Source organism: Hevea brasiliensis, chromosome 1 (genome assembly GCF_030052815.1).
Source record: "Hevea brasiliensis isolate MT/VB/25A 57/8 chromosome 1, ASM3005281v1, whole genome shotgun sequence".
NCBI lineage: Eukaryota > Viridiplantae > Streptophyta > Magnoliopsida > Malpighiales > Euphorbiaceae > Hevea > Hevea brasiliensis.
The window spans coordinates 116079175-116097511 of record NC_079493.1 but is presented as its reverse complement, the minus strand read 5'-3'; the positions used below and the strand labels follow the sequence as shown (position 1 = coordinate 116097511).

The window sequence follows — 18337 nt, the reverse complement described above, 5'->3', positions numbered from 1 at the left end:
TCTTGCGTAATATGGATGGTGATAGTGATTTATCAAATAATTTATTGTCTTAAACATACAAGATTGATGTCAATCTTGGAGCTGTTTGGTAAACAATGTCAGTCATTATTTACTAATGAATATTTTTTTTGGTTGGAGGTAATTTGCGTTAACCCTTGATGATCTTGCTTGAAACTTGAAAGATGATTTCAACAGTTACAGGGTGGGGAAAGAAGAATTATGCTTTGCCTATAATTTGAAGAGGATATGTTTAAGAGAATAATCATCCATCAACTTCCTCTTCAACCTCTTACTGGTCTTATTAAAGGCGCGCATGAGGCTCTAATTCTAATGCCTCTATGAGAAAATGGTAGACAATCTTTAACCGGCGCTCGCCTATTGTGACAAAGGGAGTTCTCTGCTTCTATTAAAATTTGTTAGGTCATTTTAGAAAGTTCCATTTTCTATAGAACATAATTGAAGAAATAGTTTGGTGTTTAACATGATGAATGGTCTTTGTTTTATGTTCACCGTTTTATGCCTGCGAAATTTGAACGACGAATGTGATGAAAGTTATGCAGAGAGCTAAAAAAGAAAGGAGCGCATCAAAGTGAAGTGATTAAACTGTAATGGATTGTAAAATTGGATGGACTTTTTAATTGGTTTATGCAAAATTACAAGGACTAAATAACTTTAATTATTAAATTATAAGGATTTAAATTCATAATGTAACTTGTAATGTTCACAGCATAAACACCTGTTATTTAAATTATAATTTATTATGTTTTTCTAAACAATAATATTCACTACGTTCCATGAAATTTTTTATTCACTATATTTCATTTCAAGTGATATTTTAAAATTTTATTTTCTCTTTTATTTATCATTTAAAAAAATTAAGAAAATATTAATTTTTTTTGAGCTTTATCCTTTTTTTATTATTATTCCAAATATGTTTATCTTTTCTTTATCACCTTTCTTGCATTACAAAGATATTTTAGTCAATTATTTATATTTTTAATCTCATTATTTCTTTAATTTTTGTAAAAAATATTAAAAAACACTGAAAAATTATGTGCTATTAAAATCTCAATAGCCAATACAACATAATTTATTGATAATAGAGATAATATAATATAACCAATTTATTTTATTAATTAATTTCAATGCTTTTAAGAGTATTTCATCAACTAAATGACAATAATTATCAATTTATTTTATCTGAATTAAATTTTTTAATAAAATTGAATTCTTCATGGCTGAAATGTCAATATCAATCTCAAAATGTATAGTTTTAAAAAAAAAAACTATTATTTTTTACTTTAAAAATTGGGCCACTTGTGAGTGAGGCCCATGAGAAGTTCTAACTAGAGTCTACAATCAAGCCTCGCTGGGCAACTCCATTAAAAAGCCAGAGAACACACTAAAAACCCTAATTTCTCTTCGACTAAAACCTACGAGACCCAGCCACGACCCACCTCCTCTTCCTCATCCTCTCCACGCTCTATTTTCTCTAATTTTGCAGGAATAAAAATGTCAGGGTAAGTCTTCTTCTCTGATATATTGTTCCTCTTTGTTTCCATTTTTATGGAGATTTTATGGTTTATTGATTTAAATCTGTCACTTGAGCCAGTGAGGAGGGTGCTGTTGCCGTTGAGACTCCGGCTCAGCCACTCGGCGAAGCCATGGACTTGATGACTGCATTGCAGCTAGTCCTCAGAAAATCTCTGGCTCATGGTGGGCTAGTGCGAGGTCTTCATGAAGGTGCAAAAGTGATTGAGAAACATGCTGCCCAGCTCTGTGTATTGGCTGAGGACTGCAACCAGCCTGACTATGTTAAGCTTGTGAAAGGGCTTTGTGCTGACCATGGTGTTGGCCTCTTAACAGTTCCCAGTGCCAAGACTCTTGGCGAGTGGGTTGGAGTGAGTATTTGTCCATTGTGATTAAATCATTTCAAGTATTCTAAATTGAAATCTTCAATGGGTATTATTTTAATTTTATGCATTGAATCTGATATTTGTTATAATGGTAAAACTTATTATTAGTTAATTAAAATCTTAAGAAATGTGTTGATTAGTTTGTTTATTAAACAATTAGTTTTAAGATTCACTAATGTAAGCTTCAGTCTTTGTGGTCTTATATTTTGAAGATATGAGAGGGTTGAAAGATCTCTGAAAGAAGAACAGAAAATTCAGTAAATATTTGGCATCTTAGTGCAATCAATGCTGCAAGTGGCTGTAGCATTATTTCTGGGTTAATTAGCAATGTCACAAAAATGTGTTGCTTAGTCTCAAAGCTCGTCTATTATTCAATGTGTAGCTTGTTGGCCTTATAATTTGAAATTTTGGGAGTTTGGTAAAAGACCTGTAAAATAAGAGTTGAAAATGCAGCAATTTTCTGACATCCTTTCTGCAATTAATTATGAAATCCTTGTTGGCCTTATCATCTCTGGGTGTAAGATTGTTTACCTTTGCTTGTGCTTCGAGGAGTGTTGTTGTAACTGACTGTTTTGAGTGTCTTGATTTCAACTGCACAAAACAGTAGCTTCCCTAATGTAAATTTAATTGTATCTTCTACTTGATTGTTTGAAAGCTCTGGTAGTTGGATGTTACTTTGCAACTCCCTAAATGAAACAAGTTGTCTGGACGAATCAATCATAGGTAATATGTGAGATGGTTATATTGTTTCCGCTATCTAATTTGTATTTTCAGATCATGTATTTTTTCTAAGTTGTGAATTGTTTTATTGTTCTTGTTGATGTTTCTATGTTGCTGCCTTTCCTGATAACTTCTGTTTCCATCTCTGGACATGAAATTTCTTCACTTACTGAATCTAATTAGAAATTGCAAATTCTTTTTAAGCACTATCCAATGACATTTCTTGGGTCATTACTGCAGTTGTGCAAGATTGATTCTGAGGGCAAGGCCAGGAAGGTAGTTGGTTGTTCTTGCGCTGTAGTTCAGGTGCGATTCTATTTCTAATGCTTTATGTCTCTATTGGGCTGCCTTTTGATTGAGTTAATCTCTTTCATTCCTTCCTTTTTATGCAAAAAGGTTAAATTCCCTTTGTCTTTCATGTTTTGCAGGATTACGGTGAAGAGAGTGAAGGTCTTAATGTTGTCCAGCAACATGTTAAGTCTCACTGAGTAGCAGTGGGTCTGTTTCATTGGGCTGAATTAAAAGTTTATACGTAGAGACCTTTTGTTGTTTTCTCATACCCTCATCTTTTGGGGTTTTTGAGTGTTTGCTGGCTGCAGTTACTTGCATGTGAGTTGTTTCTTACTACTGTGGGAGAACATTTTTCTTGATGTATTACACGCGGAATTATAACCATTTTGGGTTTGAAATTAAGGCCATGGTTGATTGTTTATGTGTGATTTCAGTGGTTTTTTTTTATGTTGACATTGAATATCCTTTTACTAGGTTGTTTAGCATAAAAAATTCTAGGTTAATTTAAGTGGGTCAGGTTGACAACTAGGACATTTGAATTAATTACACTAGTACAAAATAGTTTCCTCCGTAGTTAGAAATCATGTTAGCTGAGAATAATGGGGTCCCTTTGCTGCACCTGCTTTGGTGCAACTATTTTTATAAGGTTTATTTTCTAAAACAAAAGGATCACGTTTGTCAAGAACCAAAGCAATAGAGTGCTTACATGAAATAAGAAGTTTCAAAAACACAGAGCTTTCAGTTTTTCTCTAGAAAGCTTCTTAGCTAGTTTTAGGTTTCGGTGAAGGTCTGGCCTTTTGGTTGTCGATCCTCCACCTATCTCTTTCTTTAGTTGTGTTTTTTCTCCTCAGTTCTTAGTTTTTCTGTTTAGTCTTCCTTCTTTACCTTGATCTTCAGCTATGGAGTTGAATACCCCTCTTTATGAGGGGTTTTTGCTGGGCCTTTAAGGGATGATCTGCATGTGTGGTTCTCGTTGATCTTCATGATTCTACTTGGGCGTAAACGACGCAGACTTCTTCCTCTGTTTCTCATTGTGCAAGTTTAATGGATGGGTTACAGGGACACTTCCTGTTCGGCTGGCATCTCAAGGAAGATTCAGTGCCGCTCGAGTGGTGCTGGTCGCAAATCCGATGTGCCCCTCAAGTGGTGCTGGTCGCAAATCCGATGGGCTATATGAGATTGAGAAGCCCGAGCACTACCAAGCCTCTCCGTGTTCCTTGTCCTTTCACATTGGCTTGAGTCTGGTTTCTTGCTTGCCTTTGTCCTGGTGTGGCAATCGTTTATAGGGAACTCTACTTGGATTGGACGACAGTGTTCTTGTGTTTCCCTGAGAGGCTGATGCCTGCGACAGTAAGACAGTGGATCCTTGTGCAGTGGCGACGGAGCTGTTCCTTCTCTGTTTGCTGGGTGATGTTTGCGAATTTAAATACCCGATTTATTTAGGGTTTCAAGTGAGAACTTGACCTTAAGTGGATATTAATATTCAGAAATAGCTAAGCTCTAAAGTGTAATGGGCTTGAATCGTGTATCTCGTTATTAGTTAATGAAATATGCTTTTCTATTAAAAAAAAAAACATAAAGCAATAGAAATAGGATATCAAGTTCTTGGATGAATAATACCTAGGCTTGAACAGAAGGATTATCTAGGATCATGTTTGTCATCATAAGCAAATTACTGCAATTACTGCTTCAAAAGAATTGGATACTTGTATTGCTTAAGAAATAACTCGTCTTCATAGGACTTTCGAATTTCATCCCCTCAATCGTAAGTTCAGTTCCTCTGTTGCATGAATACTGATGGAACTTCTAAACTTTACAATCATATTAAATCTAGAGAATCCTTAGACAGTGGTTGAAATTTCTTTAGGTTTCATCTTGTGGAAGGCATTAGTCATACCTAGTACAGACCTAAGCTAGTAGCATGGTCTGAGTTAACCTAATGTCCTGGATGGGTCTAGCGATAAAAAATGAACTTGGCTGCTCATAAACCAATGTGCACAAACACGAGATCTGATGATATCCATTGAGAAACAAAAGGAAAGCACCTGACTGTAACTTGTACTCCAATAGAAGTTATCTATGGTTCTTTAGAAATAATTCTAGCACAAACATTATGAATGTTCATTCAGCAGCCATTATCAATTTAATGATTACAATTTCCGCTCCATATCTTACCAGTCACATTGCATAGCTCAAGCGCTCAAAATCCATGTGTGCTTGGCTGATTTACTCCCAAAAAATAATTCAATATTAGGCGACAAAATGAAATTTGGGTCTTCACATGTTGCAACGTTAAGACCCCATATGTGGAGACGGCCCCTTTTTTGCTCTGCATTTGCACATTCTTCTTTACATGACTTTTGCTTAAAGGCAAGAGGTACCCTTGCATGGCACTGAAGTAAAGCCAACTCCTCTTGGCTCCTCGTCATAAGCTATAAAATTCCATTCGATTCCACTTGGTCTACTTTCTGAACAGTTCCCAAACCTCTATTAAATTCCCATTTTAAACAACATTTAAGAAAATTGAGAAAAATAAAATAATAACTAGACAATACTAATTAGAATATACCATGAGAAAAACTCCATTGAACAAAATCCAAGCATAAGAGAGTGAGTTAATGCATTTATGTGAAAGTTTCGCCAACAATTTATCCGGAAGCAGGTTTTTATCAATTTTATCACTCCAAAAGATGAACAGAACTATGAACAAACTGAAGTAATAATACATTTTATTTTCAAATGAATTTTGTATTGACAGCTGAAATAAACATTCGGATGTAGATAATTGGTGACTTGATATCAGAATAGTTTAAAGTTGGAGAGAAAGAGAAAGGGAGTTAACAAGAGAAAAATTGTGCATGGAAGGAGAAAAAGGAAGGGGGAGATTTACAGAGTAAATTGCACCAATCGTTCCTTAACTTAGGTAGTTATTTCGTTTCAGTCATTTAACTACAATTTGTTATAATAAAACCTTTCAACTTTAGCTTTGTTTAATAAAATATCCTTTTAACCTGCAATAGCAAGTTCTAGGTTCATCTTCTTTTTCTTTTTAACTAATACCAAATTAATATTTAATTAAAATAAACTATAAATTATTATTTATTTTTTATATAAAAACTAAAATATTAATGAAAAATTATTTTAAATTTTAAAATTTATTATTATTATATTATTATTTTTTCCAAGTTATTACAAATAAAAATTTTAATTAATAATAAAATAACATATATATAATTAATAATTTTATTAATAAATTTAGTTAAAATAAAATAATTTTATTGATAATAACTATTAATTAATTTAATCATAAAGATAAGAAAGAGAGAATGAAAAAAGGGAAAAAGAATAATTTTATTCTTTTTAACCTGAAAACCTATTAATTTTATTCTTTTTAACCTGAAAACCTATTATTACATGTCAGGAGAACTTTTTTTTTTTCAAACAAAACTAAAGTTGAGGGATTTTATTTTAATAAACTGAAATTGAGTGATTAAAATAAAATAACCACGTCAATTAAGGAATAGTTGGTGCAATTTACTCGAGATTTACTAGGAAATGAGTGCAAATTAATTTGATTGAATTTGTTCGAAGAACAATGAATTCAATTAAATAAAAAATTTAGAGTTTACAAATTAATACCTTATTTTTTCCAAAACTGACAAGTGTGGAAAGACAAATAAATTACATAAAATTCTATATTCTAAACATGAAAGGAAGATCAAGACGTTCCATTAAATTCCTGAAAAATGCTATTTGCATGCTATAAAACTGCACATGTTCATCATGAGAGAAGTTTGCTTGCATTGCAGGCATGAAGAGAGATTTTGGTCAGTGTCATCGTTTGCGATTCATGCTACTTAGCTATAATGACAACTAGGTAAACTAAGCAGACTTGTAATATATATTTCTTTTGTAGATATGCATGACCTAGTCTCAACCCTCAATAGAAACAAATTTGGTGACTTCACTAGTCAAGACTTCCAGTTCACAATATGAATAACATAGTTCTTCTCCTCTATCTATCCAAAAAGGTGGAATATTGAAAGATTTAATCAATTTCTAATACTAAATTTGTTAGAAGCTAATTAATTTCTCAAAAATAGAATTTAGAAAAAAAAAAGCCGCAAAAAAATTCTATTTAAATTTACCCAGGCTGTGAAGACCATAACTGTTTCCATGACAAATGACCTAAAAAACTAATGAAAAAAAAAATACACAAGATTCACTGGTACCTTCAAGTACGAAACCACACAGGTTCCAAAGAGAAATGCTTCTCATCTTTGGTATGGGCTCCTAGAGTACCAGGTGGAGGTGCATGCACGGTTATAGGGAGAACCCACTCACTCTTGTCTCTACCCTCTACCAGAAGAGGATGCTCATATCTGAATTTGGAAGATCAAGAAACTTAATACAAAAGAGATGGTTGAAATATTCAAGTACTGCTGAGAAGCATGTAACCATATAAAACTGAGTATTTCCCGTATTACCACAAAACAAAAATAACGATTTGAGTAGAGTCACATATCAATGCATGTATGCATTAGGATGTGTAATTGTTTTCATAACTGACAAGGATTGAAGTACGTGCAAAGCTGCTGAATGAAAATAAAATGAGAATTCATGAACTAAGAGACATGAAAACTGGGCTCAATCATAATGTATTTTTGTTTTTAACGATAATAAATAGCATAACGGGTACAAACCTAGAGACTCAGCCAGCAACACCATGCCAAGGTGAAAAATCTATGTTTAAAGATCAAAAGGACCTTTGCAACAAATTTTTCTTGGAATAATATATAGAAATACCTTGTCCAGTCCACATTCTTAGGAGTGGTAAAAAATTCGAATCGTAGAACCCATTGAACAGAGACATGTGGAGTAGAAAAGGACATGGGCCCATCCATGGGTAAAGAAAAAAGAAAGCTGGTCTGCACCAAATCTGCAACAACCTCATGATGATCACTCTGAACCTACAAAGATAGCATGCATTCCATGAAATAAAATTTTAAGAGTATTAATAGACAGATAAAGAATTCTAAGTTTACAACCTAGATGCCTGAAATTCACAACACTATATTAGCCAGTGGAAAGGGAGAGGGAACTGGTCATTTTTTCTTGAGGTGAGGGGGAGTGGGATGGTGGGTGGGTGGGTGGGTGGAGGCGCTTACAGAGACCCTTTTCAGTGTCCCATGAGAACTGTTTGGCTCCCAAGTTCTTATGTCAGATCAGTTATTAGAAGACATAAATTTTGAAATACTACATTGTTATCAATAGGCAAAAGAAAAGATCTGATGCAAAAATATATGAAAAAAGATGCTCGACCAACATAACTCCAAAAAAATGCATACTTGAAGAGAGAGCAGTTTGCCTTTTTTTTTTTTTGGTATAGAATCAAGTGTGAAGAAAATTGATTTTTACGAACATTTGTAAAAGTTCTACATGATATGTAACACTCTAAACAAGAACACAATAAGATAAACAGCACATGGTTGCATTTTCTTTATGCCACAGTATATACTGGCAAACAAGAAATTTAACTCTCTGCTATTTCAGTCATTAGATAAGCACATTTAATTAGATAGCAGAAGGCAAACGTCATTCTCATTGCTGGAACAGATACTGCCAAACAATATATTTAGTTCTCTGCTACTTTGTTATTCAGATGTTATGAAAGTGTAAATGATCAGGTCTTTAGATATTATGATATTACAAATAATTACGAGTAATTATGTCACCCAACTTTATAAATATTTTTATAAAAGGCATTGAACTTTAATTTCTTTCATAAAACTTACAGAAATTCAATTTAATTTCATAAAAGTCACGGTGATAAGAAATTAAAAGTTTTCATATTAACTTATTGACCTATCAATTATTTTACAAATAAAATTATCTAACTAGTGGTTGATCTTGGAGAAGAAACGGAGAAGGGGATAGTTGGATGTGCTTTATGTATCATATTTTCTTTTATTTTTTTTAAGAAACTAATAAAATAAGGTAATTTTATTTGTAAAATAGTTGACAGGTCAGCAAGTTAACCTGAAAACATTTAATGTCTAGTTACAGTGACTTATGAAATCAAATTGAAGTTCTGAAAGAAATTAAAGTTCAATAACTGCTATGAAAACACTCTTAAAGTTGAGTGATCATGCGTGACATTTACTCAAATAATTATATAGTGATGATGATCATTCTCATTGCCTGAACTGGCTACTGCCACTTAAGTATAGGCTTTCATGGTCATTCCTTCTAACCACGTGGACTATTTTAAACAGCCTGAAGTAAAGAACTTGAATAGAAGATTTAAAATATGATGGAAAGCTGCCAAAAGTATGTCTAGAGTGAAACACTCAGTATCAGATATGAATGAATTAGGCCTATCTATTACATTTCTGCAATAACCAAGCAATAAATATTGCTACTACTTTTACACACTGCCAGTTCCTGTGGATTTCAGATATTGGACACAATATGTTGGACTCCAAATTTAAAGGATATCAAATTGACTTTCTAATATTTTCTTTCTAATGAATTAACATACAATATGATATAATGAGATAGATATCAATAAAAAATAGTTAAGATCATCCCACAATAATTAAGATAAATCATGAAAGTTAATTTATTTTTTAAAATAGAACTTGTATGGTACATGATGCATCCATAAATCAATCAGTTTGAGCAGCACTGCATATTTGCAGGCATCATACCTTTGTGATTGTTGGGGAATTCCTGCGAGAAGGATGAACAAAACGCCTATTTATGGTCTCTGAAGTTTCCAGTGTTATGGAGACCTACAAGATGCCATCCTGCTGGTCAACTTCAATACTATAACATTCATAATTTTGAAAATGCTGCTTCTCAATTTGATCCGTCCAGACAGCACAGGATGCAGCTCTTGATAGCCCACAAGTATTAATAGATGGTACAGTGCTCTAGAGGGATCAAACTTGCCCTAGATAGATATTTCCAATTTCACAATTTATTTACATACATCTGCAGATGGTTTTTTAAAATGTCTGTCATTTGTGGTTACCTCAAGGCATCTCCTTGATCCTTGTCCATGAAAAAAAGTAAGAGTTCCACCAATCTGTCATTAGAACAGTTTAATAAAACAAGAGGCGAAAAAAGATAACAAGAATAAAATCTGAGAAACAGACTGAAGAAGTAACAAAAAAAACTTCCATTACCATGTCACTGAAGTAATAAGTGGAGTCAGAATTCTTTGGGGAAAATCTCAGTAGAACTTGATCATCCATCCTGATGTTATAAGACTTTCCTCGAACAAAGCCTTCTGCTGCAGAGAATGTTTGCAACAAATAAGCTTTAACCAGCATTGTGCATAACAAATTAAAGTAGATCTAAAATATATAAGTATTTATGATCTTTGAAGAGGAGGGGGGGAAAAAGCTTTCGATAATTTACATGTTGCTGGTTCACTGGTTCCTGCACCAGGCAGAGAGGATTCCCCTATAATACCATCTGCAGATTGGGGTTTCACAATCTTCTGCTGCTGGTTTGAAGAGACAATGGATGCTGACTTATCAGGTGATGAAATATCTGTTTTAAAATATAATCTATTGTTCAGAGAGCAAACCTTCAAAAAAACAGATCCAGTAGCTAAACCATCAATCCAGCCAAGTTCATGGACTTTTAATGGATCAAGGGTCTTCTAAAACAAACCTTTCTTCAACTTAGCTTTTAGTCCCTGTTCTAATTCCTATTACTAATCATATTTGAAAATTTAGGGATTTTTTTACTTGCAGAACATAATTTTTGGTTTTTTTATTTCCAGATTTTTCTCATTGAAAAATAGACAATGCCTTCATTTCCTCCTTGTTCTCTAATACATTTTACTGCTGAATTTAGATTGCATTTATATTAGCTATTGGAATTAGTGAAATAAAAGTAATTTATTGTAGAAGAAATATTCAAAGGTGTAAATATTTGGAGGTAATAATTGTTTCTTCAAATATGGCAGTGGTACTCATAGCAAGGTGCTATTGGTGGGTGGTGATGATATGGTTGTTGGTGATGGTGGTGGATGTCAAGCGGTTGGCATTTGCATTAATGCAGTTCATTAGTGGCGGCCGGGTATGTGTTGTGGGCAGGCCAGCAGGGGCCCCTGCATGAAGAGGTATGTTCGTAGCAGCACTGGTAATAGCATGGGAAAAAAGTAAAAAGCTTTATAAAGGAATATGATAGGAAATAAGTTTCAGTTGTTTTTCTATATTGGTATAAACTAGAAAAATTGGAAAATTCATTTCAGTTTTCTAGAAAACTAAAAAATTGGAAAAGAAAACGTTAGTCTTCTGTTTGTGTGGACTGCAAACTGGAAACTGGAAACATTTTATTGAATGCAAGCCCTTTTTCCTTAACTAAACAGACCCTAAGGTTCCCTCTAAGATAAGGACTTTTATTCAGTCTGTTTATTCGATTAACGCCAACAATTTGTTGTAGGTTTATGGAGCAAATCATCATCAACTAATCTGTATGTTATGTGCTCTCATAACAGTGAGAATAACAGCCATCATTTCTTAACAGTGAGAATAACAGCCATCGTTTCTTCTTGGGTGCATTTTTCATTCACATGGAGTATACAGAATAGCTTTTCAGCATACTTAATGAACAATGGGCTTACCCTAAAGCATGGACGGCTCATTATTGACTAAACTTACACGCTTTGGGAGGGATGAAAAACAAAATGTCATTTGCAAGTGCATAAAATTTGTAGTGGATTAGTTTGTTCAGCCAGAATGGAATGCTAAAATTTCAAAGATTATTATTTCCCTTTGCAGCTTATATGAGATAGAATTATCTTCCTTGACAGTCATGATGTTCCAATTTAGGTATATTTAGAAGGGTTGTATCAGTCGATATTCATCAAGAACGGAGAGATCTTCTATAGTAATATCTTTTTTTCTTTTCTATTTTTGTTAGAAAGGATTTTGTTCCACCATTCATAGCCACATTTTCCACCTATCTTAATACACTGTCTTCTTTACCTTAAAAAAAGAACAATAACTAAATAAATGAATGTTACCATGGATATAGTCATTGATTTAACCTCTACTTACTCACCTGCACCAGAACCATATAAAACCTCAGCCACAGATAGCCGAGGAGGTGCCAGAGTAGATAAACTTGTACGTACTGCATCAATATGTGAAGCATCCTTATTTGAAGACCTCGCTGCAAATGATTGCAAGGACAAAGAACTTCCAAAGGTCTTGTGTAAGCTTTCTCTGGTAGGATTGTAGGAGGAAACAGATGAGATTTCATCTCTGGAACTGTCATAATCTTCGTCAACTCCATTGTCTATATCATTTGCTCTAACCTGTGTCAGAAGACCAATAAAATAATTTAAACCATTTAACTTCAAATAGCTTGCAGAAGGCATTGCGTGAAAATAATGTTAAAATGACCCCGAAATACGCACTCCCATCGCAAGCATACTGCCTTTATATATCATTATACATCCATTCAGAATAGATTACACGATAAACCACCTACCCATTCAGTATCTCCATCCATTGCTTTCCAGTAGACATCCAGTTGGAGGGTTGTGGCAGGAACAGTTCCTGACAACATTGAAGAAATCAATATACAATGTTAATCTTTTTAGGGATATTAAAACAAATTAGATCTAATATCTCCTATCACAAATGCTTTGTTACATGCTATACCATACCTGGATATAACAGTAAAACATAATTAGGGCAAATCATGACATTCAATTCATAATCATGTGCAGGGCACATAAAAAGAACAAGAAAATGACAAATACAAGGACTGAGTAAAACTATGACTAATGGCATAAAGGGTGTTTTCAAAATATATGCATCCTGCCCTCATCATGGATACAATTGAACTGCAGGTTGGAAGGGTCAAATCTTGTGGCCACAGTCTCAGAGAAGGAATTGTCAAGAAAGGAAAGAGCTTGAAGCGTAAAGAAAGAAAGCAGAATCTAAGAAAACAAGATGATGCATAATCTCCTGGATAAACTGTTGATTGTAATTTAAAGTTTTAGTGATTTTAAAAGCAGATTTCAGCATTTCACTTTTTCTTCTGGCCCACAAGCAATGAAAGGCTGAAGCCATATTCTCCACTTATGTAACATTATGGCTAGCATGACTACATTTTAGATTTCAAGGCCAAGATTTCCTCAGAAATTGGAGAATGATTCTAAATATGATTGATCCATCTGATCTGTAGGTAGAATCCACTTCTGGATGCTGGATGTTCTCAGAAAAGACTCTTCAAGTATCTGGCAATACAATGTTGTAATTCTGTGCCAACAGAGTTTTCCTTCTAATGCAAAAAGGCAGCTAATCAGCTGAGTTAATGTCAGTATACATGAATCCCAAATGTCTGGTCTTATGTTGCTTGTCTGTTGATAGAATGTCTCAAATCCTAGAAAAATAAAGATTCTCAGGAAGTGATTACTATAAAATGGTCTCCTGGAAAATAATCAATGCAATGATAGCAATTATCTCACTCCCCATTTTCACTAGTCCTTGCAATTTGATAGATAGTGTCAGATCTGAAGCCTTAAATTTCACCAACTCTCAGATTCTCACAAAACCCTTCCTTGCTCAACATTACCAATAAGCAATTCAACAAATACGTATATTAATAATCGCATATTTACCACATCGGTAAAAATTCAGCAAATACACAAGTTCATGGCTCCAAGCAAATGAGATTCAAAAACAACTCACCATCACTCCGACCTTCTTCCATTAGCAGGCCGTTGCTCTTCTGAGTCGCCCATATTTGCAATGGAACACTAATTTCCTACCAGAAATAAACCTCCATATGAAAACATATAGTAAAAATTTTGCAAGGAAGAGACTTGTAAAAATAACATGAGGGTTTTCAGCAAATTCTCTGCATAGGTGCACAAGTATTAATGAGGGCATGAGAAGTTGCCAATAAATAGAATGAGAGCATAAGTAGTTGCCAATGAATAGCAAGAACATCAAAAATTAAAGTGCACAACTCTATGGCTCTATCTGACAGCAAGAAGCACAAAATTGCCCTTACCATTCAGTCAAAATCTAGGCACCGTGTAAACAATGTAACTTCATAATAAAGGCATACAACACCATAAATAGAAGCAGTCAGGGAGGCATTGAAATGAGTGAACTGCCAGAGCTCCACAGTGGATGGTTATTGTCACCAACAGGAAACAGGTTGCATTAGTGTGGTTCTTTTAAGACAAAAGACAACAAAAGAGAATGAAAAATGGTCCCCATCAAGACAAAAGGAAACAGTTCAAAGGAAAATTTTCCCATGCATAAAGCCAAATCTCAATTTTTTTTTAATACTTTGGGAGAAGAAAGAAGGAAATATTTTTTTTCCCTTTTCATACCTCTTATTACTTTTTAGAAAGTTTGGAGGGACAGCAAAAGGAGGGCTGATGGGGATAAGGAGAGATCTCCTCTGCTCTTGCTGAGAGTTTATAACTGTCAACCTTTGATTAGAATACCATTCCTTCAGAATTTTATGTTATAGATTTAGTTTAGTAATTCACTTTTGTACTTTGCAGGCCCATGAAGCCCTTTACTTAACTGTTTTCTTAGTCATCCAAGAAAATAGAAAGGGAAAAGATCTATCTTACATTTATGCAATACACAGTACCACATATTTTGAAGCTAAAAATGATGATCAACTCATATGCCACATGGTGACTGTACTATATGCCAAAATTTCACATATAAGCTAATTATCAATGCCTCGTAGCATAAATATCATGTGAATTATCCAAATATCTGGAATGACACTTCCTGTCAATTTAAATAATTGTATTTCTTAGGCAACTGGTTAGCATTTTATTGAGACAATGATAAAAATCAATTTTGAAAATGACAAATTAATGTCACCTGTCTCCACTACATCATCCACAACAATGAGTTAATCATTTGAAGTTCACTAACCAGAGAGACTAATGCATGATCCAAAAAAGACATCAAACTAAGTAAACTAACATTTATCAGCAGCACAATGGGATCAAATACAAATAATTTTGATGGCCTAATAGCAGGAGATGGTGCAATGAATGATCCTCATGGGTGAGAGAAAGAAAGACAAAAGGCAATAGAAACAAAATCATTCATGAACCACCAAAGGAAGTAAGATAATTCAGTAAACAAACCAGTTCAATGAGATCTTTTGATGACTCTGTGTGAGAGTGGCCATTTTGCAATATCAGCCATCGTCCAGATAATGCACCCTTAACATAGTAAAGATACCGAATTGTAGCACCACGATAAGATGGTGGAATAATGCTAGGCAGCACAGCTCGCACAACATCTGTAGATTGCATCAAATGATTTAATCAATCAATTGATTAGATTAACCTAACAGCATTAAATAGCTTCGAAAAGGTAAAATGTAAGACGATACTGCTTAGATTAAATGCCAATTCATGCAACCAGAAACTAACCACAAGCGCATAGTGTGAGAACTATTTACTGTATAACAATTAGAATGGCATGTGTAAAAGCATGAAGCAGCTTATTAGCAACCCTTTATCTACACTGGTTTACAGAAAACAAAACTAGTGAATGTGGGAATAAATAAAACAGTACCAAGCAAGAAGAGCATAGTCAGCTTCATTTCCAGGCAATATTGTATCAAAGGAAATTCACTAAGACAAACCAAAGGGCTTGGATAATTAAAATTCACTCAATTCAGCATTCACCAAGTCAAGTAGAATGGATACTAAACTAATACATGGGTTCAATATTGAACAATTGTAATTACCATTATGAAGATGATCAACACAACAAATCATTTTTTATCCACTCAAAATATATATTTTTCAATGAAATTGTAAAAGCAAAAAGAATTGACAACTGAATAACTACCACCACTGACCACACGGCAACAGATGTACAGGCACATAAATAATAAAACAATGCCACAATCTATGCTTACATGTTTTTGTGGCACCAGAGGACAAAATCTGATTAGAAACCATTGATGATGTCGAGCAGTCCATAAAAACATGTTCGCCTGAAAATGTAACAAAGGAATATAACCATTAAAATTATGGGGAAAAAATAAAAAGATTAAAAGACACTGTAGGCTTCTTTTCCATTTTTCGTTTTGCAAATAAAACTTCTGATTATGTCATAAGTCTGAATGCTCAAAATCCTTAGTCACTACTTTCATTAATACTATTGACTGGATGAAGAAGAGGCCTAAATGACTCCAAAAGGGCCACTCAAACATCAGTTTCAGAAAATATAGGAGAAGACAATTGGATGAAACATATCACTTTCCATTGCACTGAAAAAGGTGAAAAATGAAGGAAGAGAAAATGAGAGAGGAAAGTAGTACATGAGACAACCAAAACTTCTCTCTCCAAATTGGAGAGAACGTGAAGGGCAAATGACGGATGTCAAACAACACCTAAACAATTTTTCCCATAAAATATTGGAGGATATAATCATAGTTTTATCATTCAAAAGTAACTTTTCCTGCAATAAAATTCTGCCCATTTTCTTTTCCTCTAACTTTACTCCTCCAATTTTCCCTCCAATCCAAGCAAAAGGAAAAACAATAACTTTCTCAGCCTCAAATTTTTTTCCGGCCTTTTTTCCATCCACATTGTTTCCCCCTTCAAAAAGCTTATTTTAATCTACTCCACCCTTTTTGAAATATCATACATCAAGGAAGTAAACCTACAAGATAAGTAGAATGCTTACTGTTGGATGAGGCAGAAAAAAAAGAGACACAAGAAGTATAATCTAAGAGAATATTCCTTTTTGGCCTTCTTTACTTAAAAGCCCATGCTTAACAATTTTTGGCAATTCCTTTCCTAGATAAATCAAATTGTCTTATCGTCTTAAAGCAACATAATATAAATATTCAAATAAGATAAATTTTAGAATGCTAAAGGCGTCCTCTATGAAATAAATTTGAATAAATAGGTGACAATAAAATAGACTACTAAAAGACTTGGACAAATTTTACTAACCTATCCGCTGTCTAGATCCAGGCAATGGCTTCTGAGTAGCAAACCACTGAGGATCCAACTTCTCGATACCTTTAATCTCAAACCCAAGCTTTTCAATTAATAATGAACATAGAGTGCTTTCTAAGGCGCCATTATTGGGATTCGATATCTCAATAGTAACAAAAATGGAATCACCAGGTCTATATACATCTTTATTTGTTTGTAGTTTGATTGTTGGTGCAAGTTCACTTTTTATACCATCCGACAAATTATTAACCTTGTTCGAACCCCCAATACCAAAAAATGACAATCTAGATGTCAACATACTGCCAACTATTGTTGCTGAATTATTTCTATTCTTCTTCAAGTTCTAAATTAATTAGTGGGAAAGCACATGAACAAGTTCAAATAATAACCACAACATTATCCTGCAAAAAGCAAAGACAAAAGGAATATCAGAAATTGCATGCACAATTACCCAAGATAAGAAGAAAAAAAGAAATCTGTAGTGAGCAAAAAACTGTCACACCAACAGAACTACATTAAGTACTGTAGTTGAAATGAGCTAAACTTGTAGGGTAATATCACTCATCCACAAGCTCAAATGCATGCAGGTATGCAATTTAGCTTTCCTTCTTAACTAAATTTGCAGAGATAAAGGGAAGTGACAGAACAAACAAGAAGGCATAAAATCTTGTGTTCCAATGCCCAATATAATATAATCTTCTGGAAAAACAAACAGAAAAAACAACAAAATCAAAGGATTACAAAAGCTAGCATACTCGAGATCCGCTATTCTGAGCACATTGAGCAATCCAAATTAAGCTTTAAATGAAAAGATTTAGATCGCCACTGATTCAGATCTTGAAACTATAGAATAGAATTGTACCTTGTCCAGGGATTGGATGAGAGGATGATTTTCATTGAAATTAGATTGCTTTTGAGTTGAAAGGTTTCTATCTGCTCTATTCATTACCCGATTTGGAAAATGAAATTCAATGTGGATTTCGGCTGAGAAGGAGGTTTTTTTTTTTTTTTTTTTTTTGTGGGAATCTGCTCAACGACAGCAGCCAACGCTAGTCGAGTGAAAACAGGTTCGTTTTATTTTAAGTAACGTAAATTTTTTTTAAGCAGAGGATTGAGATTGGGGACTCGGAGTGAGTCTCCCGAACTCTATGCTTTTGGTTGATTAAACCAGGTTAGGCAATAAAATTGATTTTTAATCGGGTTAAATACACATAAATCAATTTCAACCGACGTATGAAATCAAATCGATTCAACTTTATTTTTAGTTTAATTTTTTACTTACCTTTTTCAAATTTTTTTTTTAATTAAGTTTGATTAACCCATTAAAAAAAACCGACTTTTAATTCATGACCTTTATACTCAGTCACATATCTAAATTTTCAAACAGTGTCTGTTCAATCATACTAATTATTTTAAT

At 33.8% G+C, this 18337-nt stretch overlaps 2 protein-coding genes across 8 annotated transcripts; one reads left to right on the top strand and one right to left on the bottom strand.

Moving 5' to 3' along the window:
* Positions 1 to 1363: 1363 nt before the first annotated feature.
* LOC110640765 (40S ribosomal protein S12) lies at positions 1364 to 3348 on the top strand. The gene is made up of 4 exons (XM_021792234.2): positions 1364 to 1520; positions 1613 to 1901; positions 2877 to 2942; positions 3065 to 3348. Exons 1-4 carry the CDS (start codon positions 1513 to 1515, stop codon positions 3122 to 3124), a joined length of 423 nt encoding a protein of 140 aa, XP_021647926.1. The 5' UTR covers positions 1364 to 1512; the 3' UTR covers positions 3125 to 3348.
* Positions 3349 to 4973: 1625 nt separating this feature from the next.
* On the bottom strand, positions 4974 to 18078 carry LOC110640764 (uncharacterized). Of its 7 annotated transcripts, none has more exons than XM_058148135.1 (14): positions 17783 to 18076; positions 16915 to 17321; positions 15870 to 15947; positions 15085 to 15242; positions 13649 to 13724; positions 12441 to 12508; positions 12009 to 12264; positions 10353 to 10487; positions 10118 to 10224; positions 9964 to 10017; positions 9638 to 9721; positions 7734 to 7897; positions 7160 to 7309; positions 4974 to 5412 (listed from the first exon to the last, which is right to left on the bottom strand). In XM_058148135.1, exons 2-13 carry the CDS (start codon positions 17216 to 17218, stop codon positions 7162 to 7164), a joined length of 1632 nt encoding a protein of 543 aa, XP_058004118.1. In that variant the 5' UTR covers positions 17219 to 17321; positions 17783 to 18076; the 3' UTR covers positions 4974 to 5412; positions 7160 to 7161. The 7 variants fall into 7 exon arrangements, with proteins under 7 accessions (XP_058004118.1, XP_058004123.1, XP_058004133.1 ...); XM_058148140.1 differs by having other exon boundaries at positions 4974 to 5359; XM_058148150.1 differs by lacking the exon at positions 4974 to 5412 and having other exon boundaries at positions 7051 to 7309; positions 7734 to 7891; positions 17783 to 18078.
* Between the last annotated feature and the right edge of the window lie 259 nt (positions 18079 to 18337).

What these genes read in the sequence shown, in the direction of transcription:
- LOC110640765 (XM_021792234.2), top strand. An exon ending in CTCTTGGCGAGTGGGTTGGA is followed by an intron (nt 1,902 to 2,876) that starts GTGAGTATTTGT and finishes TCATTACTGCAG; the next exon opens with TTGTGCAAGATTGATTCTGA. An exon ending in GTTCTTGCGCTGTAGTTCAG is followed by an intron (nt 2,943 to 3,064) that starts GTGCGATTCTAT and finishes CATGTTTTGCAG; the next exon opens with GATTACGGTGAAGAGAGTGA.
- LOC110640764 (XM_058148135.1), bottom strand. Translation starts at nt 17,218, where the DNA reads ATGTTGACATCTAGATTGTCATTTTTTGGTATTGGGGGTTCGAACAAG. An exon ending in GGAAGAAGGTCGGAGTGATG is followed by an intron (nt 12,509 to 13,648) that starts GTGAGTTGTTTT and finishes CAATGTTGTCAG; the next exon opens with GAACTGTTCCTGCCACAACC. An exon ending in AACCAGTGAACCAGCAACAT is followed by an intron (nt 10,225 to 10,352) that starts GTAAATTATCGA and finishes CATTCTCTGCAG; the next exon opens with CAGAAGGCTTTGTTCGAGGA.